Genomic DNA, 23456 nt, shown 5'->3' with positions numbered 1-23456 from the left:
GTTTTCTGAAAACTTGCTTCTCCCTCCACTGCTTTTCACTGTTATCTGAGCTGATGATCATCACTGATCTTCTGCCCACCCCAAGATTTCATGAACTTCACGTTTGAGATCAGTATTGCCCTTCATCATCTCTTTATTGTGGTGACAGATTTGTATCAATTAAACATTCTTAGGAAATGGTGATAATCTTTACCAATGTCAATTTATCCATTTCCCAATTTTCTATTTCAATAACTTGTTTAAATAGGTCAGATTAGACAGAGTTGCCTCAACTGTGCTGCCTGTCTTTTTCTCATATTCTTTAATTAGCCACTGAGTCTGATCTCTAATGTCAATGGCCTGACAGCACAAAGACCGCCAAACTTAGAAATGACTCCCAACCAGTGTTTTCCTGTCTATTAAAATAAATTCAATTTAATTTCTGGTGCTTGTCATGTCTAGCTTCTCTCGACTTGCTTTTTGGAGAGAGCATTCAACATACATATGCTTGATGCTTTGGTATATGATCTACAAGCCCTTTACCATGATTGTTCCTTACTCTTGAATCACATCTAAAAAATACACATATATATTTTTCCTCTACCTTGCCACTTAAGAAAGAAACCACTTTAACATTGAAGACATTGAGTTTTAAAGTACGTGCTGGTTTAATTTGCAGTCTAATTGACTTCTTCATGAAATTTCTCAAAATCCTTGCGCTCTGTAACAGACGTTAGACCAGAAGCTACACTGATTTTCATAGTGGTCTTTTTCTAGTGCTTAGCACTACCACTATAACATGAGGTGACTGAATGCCACTGGGAATTAGTTCTGCCGCTGGACACACCACAAAACAAACTCCACCAACTCTTTTATTTGCCTCCCTAAGAAGAAACTGTGAACCATACTTCTATGTAGTTGCAATTTCCTTCTGTCTGCAATATTATTTCACTAGATTCTGTTTCTCCAATTAATTAGGTTGTAAATTCCACGAGGCAGGGAATTTCTCATACTTCTCGATATATCTTAAATGGCAAAGACAATGCCTTGCACACAGATGTTGAATAAATGTTGACTGATGTTGGTAATGATTTTGTTGGCTTTTGGGGCTGCAATAACAAAACAAATGATTTTGATGGCTGATGAATTCAGAGAACAGGCTTAATGCCAACTACTTACCTTTCCAAGTTTGTAACGGACAGTGCTTAATTTGCTAGCTTGAGAGGGGAAGATGGGGGCTTTAATCAAAAAAAAACACCCAAACCCAAAAACCAAAAAACATCTCAGTCTTGACTCCCACCCAGTGCTCACAAGAAAGGACACAAGGATGAAATGAAGAATGAAGTTGATCATAAGAAAGCATTTCTGTAGTGAATTTTCAGGCAGCAAAGAGGTAATATGGGTCACTGTGGTCCAACAATATTTAGCTTCAGAAGTCATAACAAATAACCAAAATCTGCTGAAGATTTTACTAAAATTGCTAAACTTCAGAGATAAACAAATTCCAACTGAGCTATGAGGAAAGCGTGAAAGGGGAAGCGCTCTCAAATGCAGCAAGCTTGGAAGTAGTGAAGAGACTGAGAAGGAACACACCTGAACAGAGTCTACATTTTCAAAGATATCTCCACGGTGGTAGCGGACAGGTTGGTCCCACTGGCAATGTAAGCTATGCTGCTGGTTGCCCAGACGACATATCTGATGATTCCCTGGTAGGGGAAAGTAAGGCCATAAATGAAAAAAAAAATCAACAAAAGAGAAAATGCTCTTAGTTGAAGACTGTTAACTGTTCTGAGCCTCAGTTTCCTCACTTGAAAAATGAGAGGCTTGCACTAGATGATCTGACAGCCCTTTTCTTTACAAACTTCTCCACTTGAAAGATCTTGCAAGGCAAAATGACCACTCTGAAATGCTTAAATTCAAACCACAGGTGTCCCAAGGATATTTAGGTACAAATTATAATAATGAGAGTTAACATCTCTGTGACACTTTGGGGTCTGCAAAGCAGTGTCTCATTTGATCCTCACAACAATCCTACAAATTAGGTGCATTTATTATTGTCCCCATTTTACCGATGAGGAAAGTGAGTTTGAGAGAGGTTAAATGGTCACACAATTAGTAAGAATCTCAGGTTGAATTTGAACTCAGTTTCCTAACCAGCTGTTTTGGATCAAGCACAGAATGCCCTTGAATCCTCTTCCTTTTGTCCAACTGCCTATAATCTGGGTGTCAAAGGAAAAAAAAGTTATTGGCAATATTATGTGAATGGATACATGTAATCTGCAGTAACCAGGATAGTTTGCAGTTCAAAGTACTTCTGAAGGGAAAGGAAAATGAAGGGTAGTTAAGGGACTTCCCCACAACCTCTACATTTTTATTTTGTGCTTTCTATGTGACAGGCACTGTGCCTGGCCCAGAGGATTCAAAGTGAAAAATGAAACGGACACTGCTCTTATGGAGGGTGGAGTCTAACGAGGGAGACAAAGCATGTATATATAAGGCTAAGACACAAAAGAGACACAAGATCATTGGGGGTGGTGGGAGATGGGGGGGGGAGATGTGTAGAACAGCCCTAGGAACTGGGGAGAATCAAGAAGGGGCTCAGGTAGGAAGTACCCCTTGAGGGGAGCTTTAAAGGAAATCACGGATGCTAAGTGGTGGGAATGGGGAGGGGAATGTATCCTAGGCTTTGGGGAGAATCTGTTTAAAAAAAAATGGAGACAGATGGCGAGAGCAACATGTGAGCAAGAACAAGAAAGCCAGCATGGCTGGGCCAGAATATGCAAAAAAGACTGATATCTAAGAGGGTCGGAAAGCTGGCTGGTGCTAGCTTGTGAAGGGCCTTAAAGAGAAGAGTGAGCAATCCGACCCTGGAGGAAACAGGGAGTGGAGTAACATTGCCAGATCCGTGCTTCTGGATAATCACGTGGACAGCCTGGCGGAAGACAGAGAGGAGTGGGGGGAGCTCTGAGGCAAGGAGAGCAACAGGGATTCGAAGGTACTGAGCAATCAGATTTGTGACCTTCGGTTTCATTAGAACCTCAGGGGACAGAGAGCCCTTGGGTCAGCTTAGGCTGAATGTGATTCCCCTCTGGCCTGGAGGAGGTCTGCTCGACACAGTCTAGCCCGTGCCTGCACCGCAGTGAGGGCCATGTCCCAGGTGATCTTAGGTCAATGATACTCAAGTTTTGTTGGAGGAGTGCTCCTCTGGCTTTGTACATGGCTACGGGATACTCTTCCGAGGGAAAAGGTGTCCCAGCATCAGCTTCTAGCAAACAAAGGTTTTCACTTCGACATGACTCAAGATAGGAAGAGTTAAGTGAGCTCCGTTTCTTGACAGCCTCACTGGGAGGCATGTGGCAGCAAGCGTGAAGGAGCTGGAGTGACCGCATCTAATCCAGGCTCACCTAACTGGGCTTCTTTGGCTATCTGGGTCTCATGGATGATGTTCCTTAAGATCTGTTCCTCCTGAATCAGCTTGTGCTTCTCTAGGATTTCCTGCTGCCTCAGGTAGTGGTCATGCTGCTTCTGGTACTCTTTGAGCTCATTCAGGGTGCGCTGCAGAGATCTTTAAAAGTTTTTACACCGGGGAAAAGTTACAGAGCTTTAGAAAATGGTTCCCCCCTCAGTGCTCCACCCGCCCCCCCCCCAAATAGATGCGAATAGTTCTCAGTTCTCAGAAAAATTCATTGGCTTTTTAAAATTGTGATTTTAAATGTAACCTCTACATTGAAATGACCATAATGGAAAACTAAAACGCTGGCTGTTCTTCGGCCGAATGGGTAGTAGCAGCAGTAGCAGCGGCAACACAGGATGAAGACTGAGCTGCTCAGACACACACAATACCTATTTACATGATACATGATAATACAGACCTGTAGATCACAAGCCCCAGCAGCAATCTCTGTCCACAAAACCTGTGTTGGCTGTACGTCCATTCGCTGCCATTGCTCTTTCTTATTCTATGATGCAATAATCTAATTATTACCTAATGCTTGAGGGATCAGAGATCTGAGGGGAAGGAGGACAGGCTCCACAGGGAATGCTGTAACTTGTCTAGATGTAAGGAACAGTCTGCAAGAGCTGCTTTGGCCCAAAAAGGTATCACTTTGCAAGGACCCCCAGCGATGAGACCATCTGAAGGCAGTAGCTAGGCTGGCATTTGCAGAGAAGATAGTTAGCCTGTCCCCAAAGCCTGTCCATCATTAGGTAGGATTGGTTCCGACTTAAGCCTCATGGGCATGGGTACCTCTGTGCCACCCTGAGGCATGGAAGCAGGCAGGCAGGGGAGGGCTGGATCATAATATACGAGACCATAAAACACACAAATGCCCTCACTTGTCCTTATTTATCATTCTCTGTGTATTCCCTCCTCTCGACAGCCCCACGTGACAGGAAGGACAGGTATTCTTATCTCCATGTTATAAACGAAGAAAGAGATGGGGAAGTTCTATGTCTTGATCAAGGTCACACGGACAGCTGACAGCAGAGAGGGCTTTCCAACCCCAGTGCCTAGATCTCACGCCAATACTCCGTCCAGTTCATCATCCTGACCAAAACATTGGCCTCTAAGAGACTGTAACATTGTTAGTTTTCTGCCTAAGCTTCTGCTGTCTCAATTTACATGTTACACGTCCCATAAACTTTGCTTTTAATTTAAGAACGAACTTTGTGAAGAGGTTCACTCTTGCGAAAAAGAAAGGAAGCTCTGACCAGGAATGTGATACCAGATGCTACTGAAGGCCAGCTCTTTGCCCATACAGTTGAATTTAGTCACCTCTTCAGCCCTTTTCTCCAATCTACTTTCTGCAGAGGCCTCCCCAGGGTTTAATGGAAATCACATTCTTTACTATTCCTAATAACAAAATTTGACTGAAAAGCATCAAGGTCAGTCTACACTGACTATGTTGTTCTTTATTATATGTACATAGCCCAAGCAAGGAAGGGAAAAACACAAAATGCTACTATAACACCATTTGTTACAACAGAAGCTGAGATATATTGTAGGTCAAGCTATGTCTCCCCAAACAACTTCATACAAGAGATATAACATAATTACATCTCTTGAATTATGTTAAACCATCTGGAGTCTTTGGGGGAAAGGAAAAAAAGAAAAAGATTATTTTTTTTAAACTCACTTCCAAATGACATCAACACAGACTGGTCTTATTACTCCCGTATAGTTCTGATTTACTGTTTCACAGTGTTTGTAACATCCCAGAGTAAAGTCTGTTGCTCCAAGTTACCTATGTTGAGCCTCCAATTTCTGCTCAAGTTTCTGCTGACAGAGGACAGCATGCTTCCTCTTTATAGCTTGTTCGAACCCAGGTTTGGCCTGCAAAGCATGATCGTAACAGAGCACAGAGTGGTTGTATTCCCCAAGCATCTGAAGAGCAAGAGAAAAATATACATAGAGGAAAAAAAACACAAGAGAGAAAACCTAGGTTAGAGATGTCCAACAGACCCAAACTTCAAATGATTAATAAAACGTCGATACTTTAGTTTGTGAAGACCACTGTGCTGATGAGTAATTAAGTTTCCTCAACTTGATGAAAAGATAGTTCATTTGGTAGGTCAGCTGGAAGGTGATACTATCCTAGGAGATGTGACCTTAATCTTACCAATATTTTTTTTGGGGGGGGAATGGGGTTAAAAGATGGAATTTAATCCACTTAATTAAAACAACCATTATACATTAATATGCTGAGCATTAAAAAAGAACAAAATCTTTGTTCCTTTATCTACCGTGTGTGTGTGTGGGGAGGGGATAGTTAAGTGGAAAAGAATTAGGGAGAGAAAGAGATGACATGGTACTAGAAAAAAAAGAAAAGGCCTGCTTTTTTTTTTCATGAATTAAAAAGTTGTATTTACTGCATAAATATTTCCCAAAGTGTAATAACTGGTAAAGAAGTCACTCTCGTCCAGTGCGGCATGCACCACGATAGCAGCATCCGCGGAGAAGTGGGCCCTGTGCAAAACGTTCGCCAGGTTCACCAACGCAACGTCTTTATTGTGCCTGAAAGAGAAGAGACAGACGGGATGAGGCAAATACATCCCACGACTTTATTCTGATGACGGACGTGGCGAACAACCCAAGCAGCCAATCACACAAGTGAAAATGACCACCCCATTTTCTATAGGCAAAGGCACTTTAAGAGTGTAAGTGAACCAGCCAAAGCCACCAGCAGAGTCTGCAATGCTAATGACGATGCTGGCTCAAGCTGATGCGGTACTTTGTAATTCAAAATGCTCCATCTCTGTGAGGAACACAATACGTATGTCACTGGGCATCCCCCCCCCAACCTCACACATTGTAAAGCTGCGCTTCACAGAGACTCAATGACTCAGTCCTACAGCCAAAGGGTAGCGTCAGGACTCAAATCTCCACCATGTTCCCAGATGTGCCCTATTAAAGCTCAAAAGAGTCATTCGACAGCATTTAGGTTGGCAGTACAGAGCGCAACAGACCAGGTCTGGATTGCTACCTTGGTTGGGTTATTTCCAACAAATAGCAGTGTCCTTCAATAGAAAAATCCTACTGTGTTTTAATAGAGGGAAAAACAACAACAACTTTCCCCCCTCTGAACTCAAAACAACTCTACTCTTGGTAAGGAGAGCAGGGCTACTTCAGATTTGGATATTCATATGATCCTGTCATCTTTTTTTCCTGGTGTGCTTATGATAATAATTGCAAAAACTCAAGCCAGATTTTGAACTTCTGCTGTCAATGATGTGAAAGTACAGGCTTCTTCCTGATACTGTTTATTTCCCAGGCTAGAGAAGGAACACAGAGAATGAACTTGTTCAGGGGGGGTGGGGGTCATTTTTATAGGTTACATAGACAGGTTAATAAAGGGAGGGTTATAATCCTTTAAAACGATCTCTGAGATTCAGACTTTGACTTCACCTGCAATGGCTTTAGTTTCCTAGGTTAGAAGCTCCTCAAAGCAAGGACAAAAGCTTATTCATCTCTGCATCTCCCCCAGAACCTGGTGCTTTGCATTTAGCAAGGATTTAAGTTTGCTGAATGGAATGGTCCAAAATTCAGAATCACCCACCATGAGGTGTAGTCACATTCTATGGTTTAAAAAAAAAAGTGCTATGGATTACCTGCTTGAGGAGAAATTAAACTTGATAGCCTGATCATGATTTCCCCAGGATGGCTGCCAGGACCCCTGGATGGACAAAGCTTAGTCTAAGGAGAAAGATTCTGTACTGTGGACATCTTTCCTTTGGAAATCAAAAGGGGATGTTCGCATATCATTTTGAACTTTCCATCTTGTGCTTCTGCTCAATCAAATACTCTGGAGGGATCCTTCCTTGTGGTTTATTCTATATTCTTTCTTTACTGGTCTTGATTAATGGGGAGGCAGAAGAGAGGTAAATTACCTGGAAGAAAAGTGGAGGGCTCGCATAGCACATTCCACTACCTGATAGGGCACGTTCTTTATTCGCCAGTAAAATGAGGCCAGGTTATAGAGTACCCAGGAAGAAGAGTTCTAGAAAGTAAATAAATGAAAGTAAAATTAAGTAAGACACATAGCAAGACACATTTTTCAGCTTACAATCCTCTAAAGTGGTGCCCTCAACACACAGGGACTTAGGAAGTTTCATGGCAGGCAAATTAGCCCAAGCAGACAATAGAAAGCCTAATTAAACACTATACAACATAAAAATACAGTAGACAGCATATGGACTGGATCTGTCAAGAAATATTGCTGACTGCTAAAAGGGTGGGTAAACATTATGGACTCAAACAAGCGAAACTTATGATTTCTACTGAACCTGAATTAAGATGTGAGTCTCAGCGTTTCAACAATGGTGTGTAATCTATGCCCAAATGTACTGGAATGTACTGTCACCAATGGAACGGAAGCTTCCTGAGGGCAATTTGTCTTTGTATCCCCAATGCTTAGCAAAGTGCCTAGCACAGATTCAGGGGCTTAAGAAAGGCGTATTGATTTTAATTTTCAGTTAAAGAAACAATTTCAGCAGAGGTATGTTTAGAGTCTAATTCAAACCTCTTGGCTCTCTTAAAATATATCTTTGACGCTTAGTGAGAGATAGCATTTTAGTGGAACTAAGCTGGTTCACAAAAGCTCATCAAAAGCCAGCTGGCTTTTCCCATTTTAGAACACCAACCATTTGAGATTCGAAACACTGAAGGAGGCAAGTCTAATGGATTTATTGTCCTAATAAATCTACATACAGAGAGACCTAGCATACCTTCGGGACATGCATGGTTCTGGTTTGGTAAAGAATAAAGATTTTTGGTCAAGAGAAATTCTATCTATATGGCTGACATTTATACAATTTTGTCCCTAGCTTCCTTATCAGTGGCCTTAAGGAGTTTTCCTCCAAATCAGTAAAACTGTGGGTTCACAGAACACATCTGATTTGCATCCAGTTCTTACCGCACAAAATAGGAGAAAAGTAATAAACCTACGGCCAGCTTAGTATTGGAAAGCCCCACACATATGCTCATAATGTTCGTCTCTCTCTCTCTCTTTCTCCCTCCTCAACCTCTTCCTCCTCTCCCTCTCCCTCTCTGAATTATTACATCGGTTTAGGTAGGCAAAAAACCTATTTTGAGCCTGGAAAGATAATCTTTTAAAAAATTCTAAAAATGTGTCATTTTGCTGTCAGATTTTCCAACAGGTTTTTCCAAAATGTGCTAATGTTGATATGCCTGATGAGAATGGGTATCACTTGTCTAAAGAAATGGAACCAGTTTCATTTTACATTAAAAGTTTCTCAGGCACTTGACAACTGATTTGCTTTGGACTCAGACTAGTTCTTTCAGTCTTGGGCTTGTATGTTTAGGCTAATTTGCAAGGCTAACATAAATAGTCCACTCAGTTATATACATGCAATCATCTCAGAAATATTTTCAATTCTGGGCCAATTCTCCCTCATTATCCATCACATACATTCCTGGGCTCCTGCCAGCACCTGGTGCGTCTTCATGGAATGCAAACTAATTTTAACATTAGCTAAAGAAAAACAAAAGTAGGAAGTTGAATCTGTTACAAAAGCAATCATATAATGCATTTCAAAGTCAAATAAAATTTCTCTTGGCCCCTCTGTATTAGTGGATTTCATCAAATATCCATGTTTTCCTGAATGCTACACAAAAATAACTGAGGCCTAGCTTACTTTTTTCTTTAGAAGTAGTTCTCATGCACAAAAACCAGGAGGAATTTCTATTTATAGAGTTTGTTCTAATTCAGGATATTCATGTTACTACTTCCCATGTGCAGGAATATAAAAAAATGAAAATTCTTTTGTCTTCCCAATTGAAGATCTAAACAATAAGTCATATCACTGAGTGCAAATTCTTTTGTTTTATGGGCACCAATTGAAGCGATTCAAATAAAACTTTCTTCTCTACCTTCCAATGCCATCTATGCCAAAGTAAACCTGTGCCATCAAAACTTTTTTTACCTTGGTCTTACATTAATCAAATGCTCAGTATCTACACAGGCAACGTTAACAATAATCCTCATACAAACAGAAGTGAAGTAAATATTTCCCAGAAGAGCAATACCGCTAGTTGAAAGGTAATCGTGCAGAGGGTGGGTTGTTTGGGGTCTAAAGTAATTAGGTGGTATTCCCACCTTCATTAGCCCTTCGTGGATGCGATGACCTATGTCTTCTATACTCCTTCCTAATCGTCTGGATAAGTAAGTGAAGATTGGATCCTCTTTAGGCAACAGAGGTGCAGAAAGATTAACGCGTTCTTGTACACCCTGTAAAAGAGGAAGGGAAATGATTACAACATACATAGAAAAAAAGGAAGCAATATAAAAGCTACAACTGGTTAAAAATTCTAGCATATACGGTGGAGGTTATTTTTGAAAACAGGAAAGTTATACAAAATTGTTTTGGAAGTGGAAAAAATGAAATCTGAAATCTGATGTGTATTTTTGGCCTTGTTAAATGAGAATTGTATAGAAAAACTCTTGTCAATTTCCACTTACTCGTAAATGCTGAAAAGCATGGATGCTGTACGGAAGCTCTAGAATTTTTGTACAATCTGGTTTCTTAAGATCTGGAGGAACAGGAGACTCTGTGTCTATGTAGTCTTCAGGGCTGGAATAAAACAGCGCATATCAAACACTTTGGGAAGCCCTCATTAAATGCACACCAAAGGACTGATGCCAGCTGACCTTTCCCCTGAGTCGAGTTACAGCCTTAGAACATGTCAACCTTCTAATCAGTACGTCACCATTCCTGCCTTTCTAACAACACAGCTGTTCTTAGGATCAAAGACTGAGAGGCTAAAATAAAGGTGATGAGCTAAGGATGGCAAAAAATAATATCTGAAGTAAGGAACACCAGCCATAGTCTTTCCAAATGTTTAGTGGCTAAATTTAACTTATCCTTTCTACATGAGCAATACTGAATGAAAAATCCCACAAGATTTGATGGCCATAGCTACAGTTTAGCTTTGGAGAAAGGCTGATTTTATTTTACGATAAACTTCACTGATACGTTTCGTTTTAATATCACAGTCACTTGTGCATATCCACTGTATTCATTGCCCACCCTCAAGCCAACACAGTGCCTGCCTCTGATGGTGAAGTGTCCTTGCATTCCTACTGTTCCTCATTTCCCCATCAAAAGAAGAGAGGTGTGTCCTCTGAGACCAAGAATGACCGCTACATAGCACTCTTTCTCTCTCACTCATATTGGCCCCTGTCCTGACTAAACCTCTGGAAACCAGCACTTACCCCAGTACCTCAAGTGCGGAAGGCATTCACTAATACTTGTTGAGGATAATAAAGACAACAGAAATAGTGGTACTTATAAGCTACAGATGGATTTCATGTAAAGTACCTGCATAGTTTGCATGCCTAGTTTGATGTTCATAAATTAAATTCTGACTAGCCCCAAAGGTAAAAGCAAAATTGATGACTTGAACCTGGTCAAAGAAGATACCTAGTCATCCAAAAAAAATCTTCCCTGTTAACTAAAAGAAGATCAGGGGGTCTTAATTTGGGATCTGTGAATTAAAAAAAAAATTTGATAACCATTTTCATAATTGGTTCCATTTGTAAACTTACATATTATATTTTAAGCATTTAAAAACATTATTCTGTAAAGGGGTCCATGGGCTTCACCAGATTGTCTGTTAAAGGGGTCCAAGACAGAAAAATGGTTAAGAGCTCTTACTATAGATGGATAGCTCTGACTTAGGAGAAGCTGTCACTTTAGCTATGAGCAAATCATTATACTGCTTGAGGATAAAAATGAGTGAAGCCATGGGAATGGGGAAAATGGGAGACTACCTAACATTATGGTATGTGTGTAAGAAACTGGTCTAGCACAATTAGAGTATCACTGTAATCTGTGATTTAATGTGTTATTTTTAAGTTTTCCAAATTTCAGTGAGAGCAAATCGCTGAATTTAAATAAGGTTATGATCATTTCTAATGCAATTGTTACTTTCAGTGAAGGAATGTTTATCTCCTAACATTTGCCCTCCAAGCCAGAGGGGTAACTCATTACCTGACATCTTTGCTCTCCAAGGCGATATATGTGCCATCATACAGGTCCAGGTCCCCAAGGGGCACCTTGGCTTTTATGCAGTCTGGATCTTCTTTATTATGCCTTTGCTCCAGGCCTGTATCTCTGTCCTCATTCTCTTCTATGTGAATTTTTTGAGCTACTAATTGCTTCTGTTGAAGTGAAATGAAAACAGAAATGGAATGTATTCAGTTTGCACACCACCAGCACAGTACAATGGACCAAAATAAGAAGGAGGCAACATTTTCACTTACCACATTTGCTTGGTGAATGCTACTGTTTCTGAACCCACTTAACTACAATGATTTCCTCACGCAGGTATATGCCATGTTTAGTCCTATTCTTTGATTGCCAAATCAATAATAAATTCTAAAAAACGATGGGGGAGGGCAGCGATAATTATACCAAATGTGCACGTACAGCTATACGGCCTGTGCACATGAGCGCACATGTGTACACACACACACCCACACACACCCACCAGCTCTATGATAGATTCCTAAGTGGCATGACATTCCTGAATACCCTGTGCTCAAAGATGAGACAGATATACCAGATGAAATAAAGCTTGATTCAAGGCAAAAAAAAAAATTAAGAAATTCATAACTATAAATAAAGCAGTACTCATATACTTTAAAAATGAATATCACCTCATACTTTATAAGGGATGATGGCAATGGGTGATTAGCTATGGAAAGAAGAGCTTTATTTCTGAGAAAGGTCAAGAATGTTTACTCTTTGTGCACAGAAATTCTGAAAAAGCTGAAAAGTCCTAAAACAGAAACTTTTTTTCCTAAGAAATGAAAAAGTATTTGTGGTTTTGTATACAACCAATATATAGGATGACAATACAGTTAAGTCAAAGCTTCCTTTCCCCCTTCCCCTCACCCTGGTGTCATATTTCTGCACTTAAAATCAGGCATATCATAAAAATCAGCAAGATAATGTGTAGGATAAGGAATGATGGTCTGTGCCTCTAAAGATCCAAGTTCCAGATCTTGGGCCACTGCCCTACCTCTTTGAGTTTGGGATAAGATTATCTCTTGCTAGCCCCAAAATGCTCCAATACCACACCAGTCTCCATCACGGATTTGCTGTTTCTTTTTAAGTTTTTTTTTTTTTTGCTATACCTTCTTGTCCCTCCCTTAGAGCTTGGAGCCAAATCCATTTCCTAACTTTCCTCTGTCAAGGGCACCGTCCTCCTCCCAGGCTGGAAAGCCTGGAGTCATCCTTAACTCTTCCTCCCACTCACCCCATGGATTCAATCTTCTTGCTGCTACCTCCACAACACCTTGAACATACATCCCCTTTCTCCTAGGATAGATCCTCAACATCTCTCACCCGGACTACTGCAATAGCCTTTTAAATGGTCACCTGCCTCCAGTCTCTGCCCTCTCTAATCTATCCTTCATTTAGTTTTCCAAAGTCATTTTCCTAAAGCATAGATCTGATTTCACCTCCCCCTCTCCCACTTCTCCCCTCCCCAACTCAATATTACCTCTAAGATGATATATAAAGCCCTGCATTTAAAACCCTTCACAAGCTGGCTCTTCCCATTTCAGAGTAACTTCCATCTACTCTGCAGAGATCTTGAATGTACCTAGTTATTCACATTAAATATTAAAGTGGAAATGCCTTGGAGGAAAGGACACTGTGTTTGCCTTCCTTTATAATCCCAGCACTTATCAGAGTGTTTGGCAAACAGTAAGCACTTAAATATGCCTGTTGACTGACCCTGACCTTCTAAATTTGGATGTTTACCAGGAAACTTATTTAAAATAACCTGATGTTGTACTGTTACTATGAAATAAAATTAAAAAAATAGTTTCAGAAAGTTAAGCCCAAAGTTAGCTAAAAAAAGAGATATCAATAGATCTTAAAAAGCAAATGACAGATTTTTGCCAGAAGCAATAAATTTCACATTTTCAGGGTGCAAAGTATTTTCTGAAAGAATGGCTTTTACCTCAAAACAGACTTTCATAATTGACAAGGCCTTAATTGGTATTTTAGAATTTAAAATGAGTGATCTCTTACACTTCAACAATACCTTTCTTCCAAAGAGATCTTTATAAGCATTTTCTCACTAAACTGAATGAGACCCTGGTAAGGTACAAAGGTTGCAAACACATGGACATTCCTAACATCAATGAAGAAACTCAAGTGTGCAGGCAATAAATGACCACTTCAAAGTTATAGTGAGTCACTGAGTGAGTCAGGGGCAAAACCTAGGTTTCCTAACCCTGGGTTATTACAACATGCTGTCTTTTTACTATTTCCCAGATTGGGCTTTGTATTATTCTCCCCTTTCCCTCCTACCTTTCCACCTTTGTTTATAGTAGGGTCTTAACCTGGGGTTCACGAACTGAAAAAAAAAGAAATTGTTGGGGTTTTTTTGAGAACTGTATTTCAATGCACTTGGTTTCCTTTGTAATCCTATGCACTTTATTTTATGCATTAAAAAAACCAAACATTATTCTGAGCAGAAGCCCTAGGCTCAAGGAAGTGGTCTAAGATTTGAATACAGTTTATCAATATTTCTTCTGAAAACAAGATGCAACCTTTATAAGGGACAGGTTCTAGCCTAACTATCTGCTCCATCCATGCTCACCTCCAGTTCTCTGAGGTAGTTAACTGTTGTTTCTTGTCTCATTAATATGACCAAGTCATGGGGATGCTTCAGGTTCATTGGTGAATCCACCTACCAAAAAGAAAGGAAGAAAAGAGGTTCAGAATTCTGAGAAATTTGTACAAAATCTCTTAATATTAAACAATTTGTACTCAACCAATATTCGTGCTTAGAGCTGTCTCACTGGTAACAATTCAATGGATGCCCATTCTTAATTCTATTAGAGGGATATTTAGTACATTTTTTTTTTTTACCAGTGGGAATGGCAAGCAATACAGCAGAATAGCTGAGTCAAACATGATTCTACTGTGGAAATGACCAGGAGTGATTGCAGTATAGAGCAGCAGAGTACAAATTCAGGCAGATTTCGACCACAGTGGAAAACTTTTGAATGTGAGTCTGGCAACAGACTGTGTATGCTTCTTGAGGATTTACTTAGGACAGAAGGCCTCATCACCAGTGATGAATTCTTTAGCCAAAGCATCACATGGAATAAACCAAGTACAACAATACAGAGGACCTCTTCTTTGTGTGGGCTTCGGCACTGACAGAAGCTGCTAAGCATCACACCATTCTGAGACTATCTAGAAACATTACCTTAGATATTGCTATTCTAAATGTAAAATCCTCTTCTAGTAATCAATAAGTGAATATGCTAGTGGAGGAACTGAATTAGGTTAATAGTGACAATAGCTATCAATGAAACCATAAGACAAAGAAGTTGAAGTGAAAGGGAAGAATGACTTTCAGATTCTCCCTGGAGATGCAAATAAAGCATTTGGTAGAGTTGATTTTACAGTTTGTGCAAAGGCAACAAAAAAATTTCATGGAACATTTAGTCACTTTCCTTTGCCATGAACTGAGCACAAGGAAAAAGAACATCATAAAAATAATTACAAGTTATGGACCAAGACCTGTTGCAGCAGATGAGGAGACAGAACATTTCTAAGACCTCGAAAAGATCCTTCAAATTAAATCAGCACATACATAAACACATACATAAACCATGGTAATGTCAGTGCAAAGATGGGAATTGGACAAGATGGTTAAAAATATGGTGGAAATTACAGCATAGCATGAAGAAACAAAAATGGCCAAAGGCTTAATGCTACAAATATTTTCTTCAGAGATGTTAAGAGGCACTGGATATGATGAGCACAGTAAATTTCATTTTTTGTTATGTTAATAGGCAATAGACTGGTTACAGATGTGAGTTAACATCCAAATTAACTTTGTGTGTACAGTCAGACAACAAACTTGTTAAAGAAAAGATTAAAATCATTACTATGTTAAAAGAATAAAAATGAGAAGACGTGCTGTCCAATTGAAACAGTTCTAACCAGTCTTAAACTATTGATGCTAACATATAGGAAATGGATTAAGAAACAGACATTGATAGACTATCCCATTTCCTAATTTTCAATCATATAAATAAATTATCACAAAAAGGCCAAAACAGCCTAGAAAAATCTACCTCATTCGGAAAACACATGATCTTCTTGCCAAGTAGAGAGATATACCAGTCAAGGACACCACCAGTTAAAAATGTAAACTCATCTGTTAAATTTTATGAGAATGGGGGTGGAAGAGGAGTAATATTGGCTTTCAGAACAGTGAGAAGCCATGGAGAGAAAAACGGGTTTATAGAAAATTTAATGAGAAACACAATTGGCCTAGATCATTTAAGGGTTAAACCAGGAGAAAAACAGGCAAAACAAGTGGAAGAAATCTGTTAGATTAGTGTAAAATCACAGCCTTTGATTGAAGGCAAGAGGAAATACAAACAGTGCCGGGGGGGGGGGGGGGAGAGGAGGAACGGGACGGGACAGGAAGCTGGATGGGACCAAGTTCCACAAAGACAGTCTGAGCTGGAGGTGACAGGCTTCTGTAGGCTTTAAAGGACAGATTCTCAAAATAGCTGAAAAGGGGGAATAATATTACATGCTTAGAAAAAAACCTGATATTATTACTGAAAAAAAAACAACCGACAAAAGATTTCAATAACTACTGACTTTCCAAGCTCTAGAAAAATCTGGGAGAAAATGTAAGGATAATTTCCATGTGTAATGAGGTTGTCCTTGAAGAAGACATGAGAAAGGTAGGCTTTCATATGCAACATTCTACCATAGATCACATATCTTTAGAGTCACATAAGTGGCTAAAAGTTATAGGGCATACAAAATCTCCCTGTGCTTAATTAAAGGTTCTCTTCCAATAAAGTGCCTGTCTGCCTTGGGGTGCCAAGAAGATGGATGCTGCAGTCCAGGAACTGGATAAGGAAGTCTCTAAGGTCCTTTCAATGCCAGACTGCTATGATTCTCTGAAAATAAAAGAAACCTCAACAAACCACTACAGCTTTTGAAGGTGATTCGTTTAAACCATGAATCAAGGACAAAAGAGAATAACTGATCTTGAGACTTACTGTTTTATTTCATATCCCCTTGTCTAAAATTAGGGGTGATAGGAGTTTTAAGATAAATCTGAGAGTGGCTATAGAATAAACAGTCAGGAGAAAATTCCATTACTTAGTTCTGTAAGAGATACATGGCAAAACCAAAGCAAAGTTTTCAAATTCTGTGCTAAGTTCATTCACTGAATGTCCAAGTGTGTCTAAGTGTTCTAAGTGTCTAGCCGTCTAAGTGTGCTAGCATGTCACCGAGGTGGGGAGTGCATGCTGCAGCTGGTGCCCTGTGAAGCTGTGCACTGTTTGGACTCTGCTTTTCTCTCCTTACTCAGATATTAAAAACCCAAGTTGGCACAAGAACGGTATGCCAAAGTGGCTCTCAGTCCAGGGCACTTGTAACTGTGACCTAGCCTTTATGAAATTCTAATTCTTGAGAAAACCTTATGACCTCCAGGAAAATCAGCCTAAGTTGTACATGTTACTTAGAGGCCCCAGCCAGCTGCTCTATTGTCTTTTTTCCAAAAAGCCTGTCACAGTCTCAGGGTTAGGCCTTGTTCGTTGCCATAGGAACTTTCCCCAGCTCATTCTACTACCATGAGGATCTCCCACAGAGAACATGTGCCATTGCCAACGAACTCTCACTCTTACTTCCAAACTACACTTCCTGGTCTAACTGCATTTGGAAAACAATGTGGAATTATTCAAGAAAAGTTACTAAACTGTTCACACTCTTCGATCTAGTGATTTCACTATGGACTATTTTATACCCCAAATAGGTCAATGACAGAAATAAAGGTATTATATGTACCAAAATGACAGGTAGGTGGCGCAGTGGATAGAGGACGGCTGAAGTCAGGAAGACTCATTTTTCTGAGTTCAAATCTGGCTGTCAGATACTTCCTAGCTTTGGGACCCTGAGTAAATCACAACAGTTTGCCCCCTTTCCTCATCTTGTAAAATGAGCTAGAGAAGGAAATGGCAAAACCACTACAGTATCTTTGCCAAGAAAACCCTAACTGGTGTCACGAAGAGTCAGATGTGACCGAAAAACGACTGAACATGCTGTTATTTTGGTACACTATTATTACATATTTGGCACATATGTGCCAAAATATTCATAGCAGCACTATTTGCTAGAGTAAACAGTTGGAAAGAAATCATGTGCTCAGTGACTGCTGAATGCCGGGGCAAACTGTGTCATATTAACACAATAAAAGATTGTCATCATTATAACTAATGATGACAACAAAGAATTCAGAGAAACACTGGATAACCTGATGCAGAGAAAGAAAGCGGAACTAAAAGAACATTACCTACAATGATGACAACAATATCAATGAAGACAACACTGAAAGAAAACAGAAATTTGGTCGAGTACAATGGCCAACACTGATTCCATTTAGGATTAAAACATCCTTTCTGTTAAAAAAATGATAAACTGTAAATGCAGAAATTTATATATGGTATAACTTGCAATCATTATAGGCTGCTTTACCTAACCTTTAAATAAAGGAAGGTATTATGTCTACTGAAAAGGATTGTTACAAAATAAAATTTATCAATAAAAATGAATAGCTGATATCACAAAAAAAGAAAAAAAAATCATTTCCTCAAAGACTATGGCCTTCACTTTTTAAGGTGTCAAATTTTCTCCTGTCCCCACAAGTAGAAATTCACATGGCAATTGAGCTCAAAGTTTAAAATGCACCTTAAATTAAATTCTGAATTCTATGGGTATACTTGCTAAGCTTTTTTATTCTTTCCCACATTTATTAAACAACACCTCAAGGCTTGGGGTAAAAAAGCCAGGTTTGTATTGAAAGACATGATGCTGCAGCTGCTTCCACATCACTCCCAGGCCTTCTCTACTCTAATGTGGGTAAGGCAGGAAAAACTATTGTGTCTAAGCAGCTTGGAAAGTTGCTCACTATGTTACTGCCTCCATCGCACTGCCATGTATTTCACAACCCAGAAGGCAAAAAAGCAAGTTCAAGTTTCGTTTAAAAAAAAAGTCACATGTGCAGAACTATGAGAAAGCCTAAGATGGGTTCACTGTGCACAGAACAGATTATACTTTCTCAGTATTCCTTAATGAAGCAGGGAAAAGAACACCAACCCAAAACGATGCTAAAACTCAACTTCAGACTAGAGGTGTACAGCTCAGGTTTGGGAGTCTGCAAGCCAACAATGGCCTGAAGGCACGTGTTTGCTCAGGTACCAGTGGGATAAGGTACAAATCACTGATGGGCAACAGTAGCAGGCACTGCCAGAGGTATATTTACAAAGTACTTGATGAGCAGGGGGCATTTAAAGCAAATTATAGCAGTTCTAACTGCTAGTGGTAATCAGCGTGTGCCTTTTAAACTCTTCAATACCTTGATTGCATTTTCACTGCCAAAGTAGGCTTCCTGCTACATCTACCAGCAAGCACACAGTGTGCTTCTGAAATCTGCTACCTGTTCTCAGAGCTGATTCTTAGAGGCAAGCTAACTAATTCTGGAAGAGTTATTAGAGAAGCAACAGGACTCCTGTATTTGATGGAGCCAACAGTTGCTACAAAGGTATTTGGTGCTTGGCAGCTGTCAAATTGGCAGGTGTAAATTCTCCAGAATGCTTTCTCTAAAGTATGCAAGTTGCAAAGGCAGCTGAGCTGGCACAGTTCCCTTAAAGGCTCTGGGGAACCCCAAGTTCCACCAGATTTGATCAGGAACCCAGAACTCTGGGATTGTGTTCACATAAAGCAACAGCTAACATAATCACAGCTGGGGCCTCAGGACTGAACCTTGGTTTGAAAAGAACAGCCTCAGGGTTATCAGATGGCAGGCTCAGAGGTGCCAAGTCCCCGAGAAGAACTGGCCTGATAAAAGATATATTGTGACATTATTTCCTGACAATGAAACACTACCAGGAGAAAAAAGTTCCCTCACTGGTGAGGAAAAAGCCAATAGTATTCCTTTTTCTAAAAACTGCTCCCTAGAACGGTCCTGTTCATGGAGATAAAACACCCAGGTACATTATCATGAGGTCATGTGGCAAACGATACAAGCAGGGGGCTGATAACCTTTCAGAAGGAGGGCCGTGTCAAGTTTAGAAACAGGGGCACTTTGAATTGAAAAAACCTTAGAGATCACTGAGTGCAATCGATCCATTTTACAAAGAGAAAAATCACTCCAGGTCTCCCAGCTGGTACAAACATCTATCTTTCGACTCTAAAACCAGTGCTCTTGCTGCCACAGCACACCGCTGCGAGTGGGCGTCTGAGTGGCACAGAGATGTTGCAGACGTTGCAAAGGTCCTTGGGTCCATGAAGGTCTTTCACACATTCCACCAATCAGAAATTCAGTTGGGCCAATAAGATCTTGTAAAACACAAAATACCACCAAAAGGTTATGACTGGCAGTCATATATTTAGTATGAAATTATACATGTTAAGAGGAAGCCAGGCTCTGGGAAGAAGGATCGTGATGAGGCTTTGGACATGGAAGGGGAACAATTAGGAGGTCTGAGAGGAACATAGAAAAAGGTAAGTGAGAAGATCAGATGAAACTTGTTTACTTTGCCATTTTAAGACCCAGCAGTTAACATCAATGGGAATAAACTCAAATACTATACTATAATATCTAGGCTAACAGAATTTTAATTATTAATTATTGTTTATATAGTTACCAAAGGACAGGAATAATGCCTTTATTCAGGGCTAGACTTGGGTTAGACTCCTGTACTCCTGATTCCTAGATTTTCTCTAAAAAGGTACAGAAAACCTCTTAACTCTGTAAACTCACTCTAAATCTCTGAACTTAACACTTTGGGACTGTCCTCCAACCCTGTGGCTTTACCTTTTGTTTGGCAAGTTCCTCCCAGAATTTCCATTAAAGAGGATGCCTAGGCAACCAATTCCTTTCCAGAAATGCACTCTCCTGCAGGCTTGACTGTCCCAGACTTCCTCTATAATGCCCCTCATACTGGGGACTTTTATCTCTCTCCACTCCTTCCACCTTTTCACCTTCCTTTTAAAATAAAAAAAAATATACACACACACACATTATATGTATAATATATATATTATTTTCCTCCAATTACATGTTAGAACAAATTTTTTTAACATTTGGGTTTTTAAGTTTTGAGTTCCAAATTCTATCTCTGCCTCCCTCTCCCCCTACCCCCAAGACAGTAAGCAATCTGATAAATGTGCAATTGTGTAAAGCATTTCCATACTTGTCATATTGTACAAGAAGACTTGAACAAAAGAAAAAGAATGAAAGAAAGAAAATGGAAAATAGCATATTTCAATCTGCATTCAGACAATACCAGTCCTTTCTCTGGCGGGTAGTATGCTACATCATGAGACCTTTGGGATCGTCTTAGACCATTGTATTGCTGAGAAGAGCCGAGTCATTCACAGTACTGCATCATACGATACGGTTGTTAATGTGGGCAACGTTCTCCTGGTTCTGTTCACTTCACTTTGCATCAGTCCATGTAAGTTCAGGTTTTTCTGAAATCAAACTGCTTGTCATTTCTCACAGCAAAATAATACGCTCTCACAATCACAGCCTGTTTAGCCATTCCCCAGGAGCTTCCTTTTTATGTGCTGTCTTCTCCTATATCTAGTGAGCCCCCTGAGGGCAGAGTCTGTATTTTGGTTTGCAATTGTATTGCCGGTGCTCAGCACAGTGCCCCACACAGAGCAAGCACTTAATAAATGCTTGCTGACTGGAGTTCACTCTGTGACCCTAGGCAAACCAATTAACTTATCTGAAACAGTTCCTTCTCCTGTAAAATGAGGACAAATCTAAAATAAATCCAAATTTAATGTGTTTTCCATCAAACCAAAATTCATTATATACCAACAATGTGATATAGCTGCCAAAAAAGCTAATCTGTTCACAGGCTGCTCTGGTCAGGACACTTTGAATACTGTGTTCAGTTCTGTGCACTGTCTTTTCAAAGGACCATTCACAAGAAGAAAACAAGTCTAGAGGAAAGGTGGGATCTACCACACAAAAAACTGATTGAGGGAATAAGGAATACGTAACCTGAAGAACTGGGGATGATCAATGTCTTAGAGAGGAATGACACACATTCTGCATGGCCTGGGAGTGCACAACTAGAAAAAACAACAGCTGCAGGGAGGAAGATTTCAGCTCAATGTAAGGAAAATCTTAATAATGAGAGCTGTTCAAAAACATAAGGAATAGGTTGCCTCGGTAGGGAGTGGGTACCTTTCCCTATCCTCATCCCCACCCCCGCCTTATCACTAGAATCACTCTTGGTATGACAGAATGCAAAAGCTACATGACCACTTATTTTTAAAGTTGAAGAAGGAATCCTGTACAGTTATAGACTGGTCTAGAACAATGAGATTCTGTCTGATCTTGTAATCATTCTTATGTACTCAAAGGCTTTACCAAAAAAGAGAAGACCACAGATTCCAGAAAAGGAACTCCTTCCTTTTATTATGAAAGTTTTACTAAAATAATAAACTTCACTGAATACTCACTTTTTAAAGTTGTAAACTTTTCTAACACTGAATCTTAGGGTTGGTTCTATCAACCAAAAATGAGCTACCCACATTTTACAATCTATCCTATTTTTCGGGGGTTGGGGGAGGCTTTGTTTGTATCCCCAACACTTAGTGTAGTGCCTGGCACATAGCAGGAACAAAAATATTTATTGAACACAGCTGAGTACCAGGATCTAAGCAACACCAACTGTCAAAGTAGATGTCAACAAGCCAGGGAGGAACTTACGTCTTCTCTCAAAGTGAATACTGTTTCTCACATGATTCTAGAAGTTTGTTAATCTGGTTTCCAAATCTATAGATTATCCATTTACTTATTGAATACCTATGGGCAAAGTTGTCTGTGGGCCACAGAGGGGAGTGTCAGTGCTAGACTGGTACTTCAATACTACCAAGTATTAAAAGAGCCAATGGAATATCTCTAGTCCATTGGGTAGATGGTCTACATGGTATTTATGGAAAGACACTGGTGAAAATTACAATTGATGAGCTATGCTAGGCACAATCAGAAGTAGTAAGCAGACCTATTAAATCACAGACCCACTTGGATTCTCAATGAACTGAGCTATTCTTTGCTTCTGGAACTTGATATTTCTCCCACATTGGCACAAATCTTATCCCAAGACTCCCTTTTCTTTTCTAAGAATTCCTATCTTGCTTCAGGGATAAGCTCCTATGCTACCTCTTCTGGCAAGTTCCTTGAATTGATCCTCTCAGTTACTAATATTCTCTCCCTTCCTCAAATCAGTTATTTGAATTTACCTGCATACGTACAGTTGTATCCTCACAAAAGACTCTAACCTCCTTAAGGGCAGGGAGGATTCATTCTTATTTTTCTATACTTAGCACCTAGGACAGCTCTTTCATATGGTATATGCTCCGCCTTCTTGGCATAACTTGGTTCTTGCCATTTGATATCCTCTTTCTGAATATTCTCTGCTCTTGAAATCTTCATTACAGCATTGTCTCCCATTTTCCTACCCACCTCACCAATTTTTCTCAACTTTCTTCACTGTATCTTCATCGAGGTCAAGCCCATGAACCATCGGTGTTCCCCCAAACTCAGTCCTGGGCCCTCTTGTCTCTCCTATGATATCTTGCTTGTTGATCTCATCAACTCCCATGGGTTCAATTATTATCTCTTTATAGTTCATTCGAATATCTATTATTAGATATTTATTTATTTAAATATTTATTTAGACCTATTTAGCCCTAATCTCTCTCTTGACATCCAGTCTCACATTATTGTCTATCAAATATTCTGAACTAGATGTCTGTGGACATCTCCACTTCAACCCGTCCAAAACCGAAACCATCCTCTTTCCTCCCAAGCTCTCCTCTATTACTGTTGAGGGCACTACCATCCTCTCAGTCACTGAGGTTTGCTACCTCAGTGCCAT

General features: G+C 39.9%; 1 protein-coding gene across 1 annotated transcript in view; it reads right to left on the bottom strand.

Annotated features, from left to right (window-relative positions):
- Positions 1-23456, bottom strand: part of TTC17 (tetratricopeptide repeat domain 17) — a 115808-nt gene that overhangs the window by 71515 nt on the left and 20837 nt on the right. The window contains 9 exon segments of the mRNA XM_021009706.2: positions 1573-1685; positions 3384-3544; positions 5223-5362; positions 5848-5992; positions 7366-7475; positions 9594-9725; positions 9957-10068; positions 11488-11657; positions 14114-14203. Coding sequence (XP_020865365.1) covers positions 1573-1685; positions 3384-3544; positions 5223-5362; positions 5848-5992; positions 7366-7475; positions 9594-9725; positions 9957-10068; positions 11488-11657; positions 14114-14203 — 1173 coding nt within the window.

Source organism: Phascolarctos cinereus, unplaced genomic scaffold, assembly GCF_003287225.1.
Source record: "Phascolarctos cinereus isolate Bilbo 61053 unplaced genomic scaffold, phaCin_HiC Scaffold_9;HRSCAF=440, whole genome shotgun sequence".
NCBI classification, from domain to species: Eukaryota; Metazoa; Chordata; class Mammalia; order Diprotodontia; family Phascolarctidae; genus Phascolarctos; species Phascolarctos cinereus.
The sequence above is the reverse complement of the archived record's forward strand: the minus strand, read 5'-3'. Positions and strand labels throughout refer to the sequence as shown.